The 3,779-nt window shown below is 34.7% G+C and overlaps 1 protein-coding gene across 1 annotated transcript in view; it reads right to left on the bottom strand.

Annotated features, from left to right (window-relative positions):
- The window catches only part of sez6l2 (seizure related 6 homolog (mouse)-like 2), a 20,820-nt gene that overhangs the window by 2,434 nt on the left and 14,607 nt on the right, over positions 1-3,779 (bottom strand). Inside the window, exons 14-17 of the mRNA XM_015403790.1 lie at positions 2,589-2,792; positions 2,284-2,475; positions 1,627-1,665; positions 1,359-1,476 (exon numbers count right to left, since the gene is read on the bottom strand). Coding sequence (XP_015259276.1) covers positions 1,359-1,476; positions 1,627-1,665; positions 2,284-2,475; positions 2,589-2,792 — 553 coding nt within the window. The remainder of the gene's footprint in view (positions 1-1,358; positions 1,477-1,626; positions 1,666-2,283; positions 2,476-2,588; positions 2,793-3,779) is intronic.

The following is a 3,779-nucleotide window of genomic DNA, read 5'->3' as shown; positions in this document are numbered from 1 at the left end:
TTGAGAAAAGAGGTGAAGTTGATACTTCAACTTTTACCAGAGTGTTTTTATACGGCAGTATCTATACTTCTACTTAAGTAACAAATGTGTGTACTTTTGACACCACTAATACTTTTAGGTAAGGTAGAAATAGGGTTTTAATCTCAAGGGAAAACTGGATGTTAAATATCCATTTAAGTGTACATCATTGAAATCCTTTTATATTTCTGTTTGGGATGTGAGATTGTGAAATAGCTTAAATATGGAGCTCAGACGATGTCCAAGCGTGATCCAATTTAATGAGTTATGATAGGTTTTATTTTTCATAATTTATCATTTTTATTTTTATTTTGTTTGTGCTGCATCGTCTTTCTTCTTTGTTGTTTCCTTTCTATGGTTTATTTTCATTACATGATATTTGACGGTAAAAATGGGGCAGGATTCAATAAGCCTCTGCTTCTTTCTGCTTTTTTTTCAATATTGTTGTATAGTAATTTACTAAAACTGTGTGCTTCGGTTTATGTTTATCTATAAAATAGATAAAGGTATTTCATTAATTCATTCAGTTCTGTATATTGAAACAAAAATACAATAATTTATTTGAGCACCTAAGTTGGCTTAAAGTTATTAGCAACATTATTTAGAATGTAGGTTGATGAGTTTCAAGCATTCAGCCAACAGAAGACAGCACAGCATAGCACTGGATTAAATTATATTATTATTAGATCATCACTTTTGTAATAATTCCGTTTCATTAGTTTTGTTAGTCCTAATGGGCATTTTATCTGGCACAGCTTTTCTCAAGCTGTGCAATTTTTAACATTTCTACTAATCTATAGTGTGGAGGTGCTGGTTTCCTATGGTGCTGCTTTTGGCCTAACCATAAAAAAACACAACCATGGACAACTGTAATTGGAAAATGCAACCCTGGAAGTATGTCAAGCTTTTGATTAGCTCTTTCAGTAACCAGCCTGATGTTTGTTTACCAGAGATGCCTGTTGTGGTTTGCCAAAGTGCAGTTTTATCACAATGATACATTAATAAATAGTGATTGGTGGGCCTCTTTAGTGTGCAGAGCACGAGTGGCTTAATTTTCACCACTTCTTTTAACAAGCAGACTGGTGGTGTGCATTGACAGGCATAGCAGAGGCAGATCTGCATTCCATTGTGGTGGAGGAAATGCTGCTTAAAGATGCTCCTTAAGAATTACTCTTCACTGCAGAATCGTGTGATGGATTTATTCTCCTCTTTTTTTGTTGCTGTTTTTGAAAAAGTTTCTAAATCTAATATTTAAACTAATCTATAACTTAATGTAAAGCCTCAGTGTTAATAAAGTGGAAGATTATAAATAGTTAGATTTGGTCAAGGGCAACCCTTACTTTGTATAATACATGTAAAGGCCTCCAATCAGGAGGATGACCAGGATGATGGGCAGAATTATTGCCAAGGCGATGTTTTCACTCAGGATCTGATGGGATGGCCCATCAGTCTGGGACACTGCAAAACAATGAACAAGTTGTTTTCATCAAATAAAAAGTGTATTTCGCTTTGTGCTAAACATACAACCAATAAAACTTATTTAGATCTCAAACAGAGTAGCTTTTTATGTAGGAATTGGTCGAAACGTGCATTGAGATAAAAAATCACCTTCTGCCTTGCGGTCATCAAAAAGCCCTTCGTATGCCACTGAAAAAAGGAAATAAGATATTACTAAACAGTTCAACATCTCAAAAAAAAGGAAGAAAAAAGAAAAAAAAAGAAGAAAAACAGGAAAAAGAAGAAAAAAATGAAATAAAAAAGGTGTTTTATTTTATAGCCAAAAAATGAGAGAAAACTGTATTGATAATGAGAAAACACGAAAGTCAAACTTTGTAAAATAAAAGTAATTCATATTGTCCAAACAGCAATAAAAAGTAAATAAATGAGACTAATCTAATTTTTTTTTCTAATCATTTGATCCAGAGCACTGATAAATAGGGGTTTATTAAGATATGGTTCATCGTCCTGATGCTATTTTAATGCAGGCGAGCACTTAAAATATAAATAAATCTTCAAGCTGTCTCCATAATGACCTTTCTATTACTACTGGTTCATAGCTTCTCATTATGCCCTGGATATATGTATTTTTAATGATATTTGATTGTCTGTATTTCTAAATGTGAAACACTTAAACTGGTCTAACCTCATCTTTACTGATGTACACTAAACAAAAATGATGTGTTTTTTGTGTCTTAAAGTATTTTTTCAGTGTGCCACAACAGTGAGAATGAACCAAAAAAATCCAGGAGCGGAGACCACCTTTACCTTTGCAGAAAGGTGGAGGGCTGTTCCACTGAGATGGGTGGCCAGGCACACAGGTAATGATGACCTCTCCAATGAGTTCATAGCCTTCGTAGCAGAAGAAGCGCAAAGTTTCTCCGGCCTGGTATGTGTGTTTGTACAAAGTTTGGTAGCCGTTGTCAGGGGCTCCAGGGTTGGTGCATGGGTCATATTTCACTGAACAGAGCAAACATAAAATTTCTCACTTTAAAACTGATGGACACAAAGTTATCAGAACAAACTTGCATTTTGATTGAGGAAAAAAAAAAAAAGAAAAAAACAGGCCTTACAGACACACTTTGGGCTGCGGTCGCTCCATTTAGGGGTACCAGTGTCCCGCCCGTGGCAGGAGATTTGGCTGGGGCCTTCAAGTTGGTAACCCTGGTTACAAGAGAAACGCACTACCGTCCCCACAGTGAAGCCTGCTTCAGGACGCACAGAGCGTCCTGAAGTAGCCCCATTCACCACCTCTCCTGGATCAGGACACTGCTGGACTGTGAGGGGTAAAATGGGACTTAAGTTACAAAAAATCCCCAAAGACATCAGGGGACTAAGGAGAAGAAACTACATGAATGTCTAACAAAAGGCAAGACAGAGTCCAGTTACACTCTACCAATTTTTTCAATAGAGTGGTTGTCAAGAGGTTATTTTTTTTAAAAAGATCTAAGACAGCCAGCTTAGTTAAACATAATCTTTCACAAAAATTTGACCAAAAACTTATTTTAACATACTTTCTCTTTTACTTACACAAAGACATAGAATATTTAATTAATGCAATATAGCAGGAGGATAATTTATTATTAGGCTCCAATAATATTCAGACTTCTATATGTTGAATTTCTTTGTTTACCCCCCTAAAATCTGACACCTCTAAATTAAATCAAGTGTAATATATTTCTTTCTGAAATGAGAAGCTGTAAATAATTCACCTGCATGTCATTTATTCTCAGTATAAATCCAGTTTAATAAAACTTGATTATAAAACAACATCCCAAGATCTGAGCATCTTGGGATGGCTGCCCCGTTCATTGTTCAGAAAAGCAGTACATACATAGTAGTTTGTGCTCCTAAATTATATCTATATGGAAGACTGTGGAGCAGAAAACAAAATTAATTTTAAAAGTTTTCACCAGTTAGACACAACAGACAGCAAACTGGTCCTTTAAGTTGAGGGAAAAATTTCTTTCTTTGACTTCCAGCATTGAAAGTGAAAAAACATAATCTCACCCTGAAAACATTATATTATTTCCCCAGGGAAAAACATGTTGCAAAATTATGCTGCTGGAAATTGAACAGAAAGATAAGTAAAAGTATATACAGCACAGTCAGCAGTAAATTTGACTGGTGATGTTCACCCAACTGGAATATGACCACAGCATAAGCAGTGCACATGTTAGAACTGCTTTGAGCTATTTTATATATATATATATATATATATATATATATATATATATATATATATATATATATATATATATATA

This window comes from Cyprinodon variegatus, unplaced genomic scaffold (assembly GCF_000732505.1).
Source record: "Cyprinodon variegatus isolate N-32 unplaced genomic scaffold, C_variegatus-1.0 Scaffold1566, whole genome shotgun sequence".
NCBI lineage: Eukaryota > Metazoa > Chordata > Actinopteri > Cyprinodontiformes > Cyprinodontidae > Cyprinodon > Cyprinodon variegatus.
This window is presented reverse-complemented; position numbering and strand designations above follow the sequence as displayed.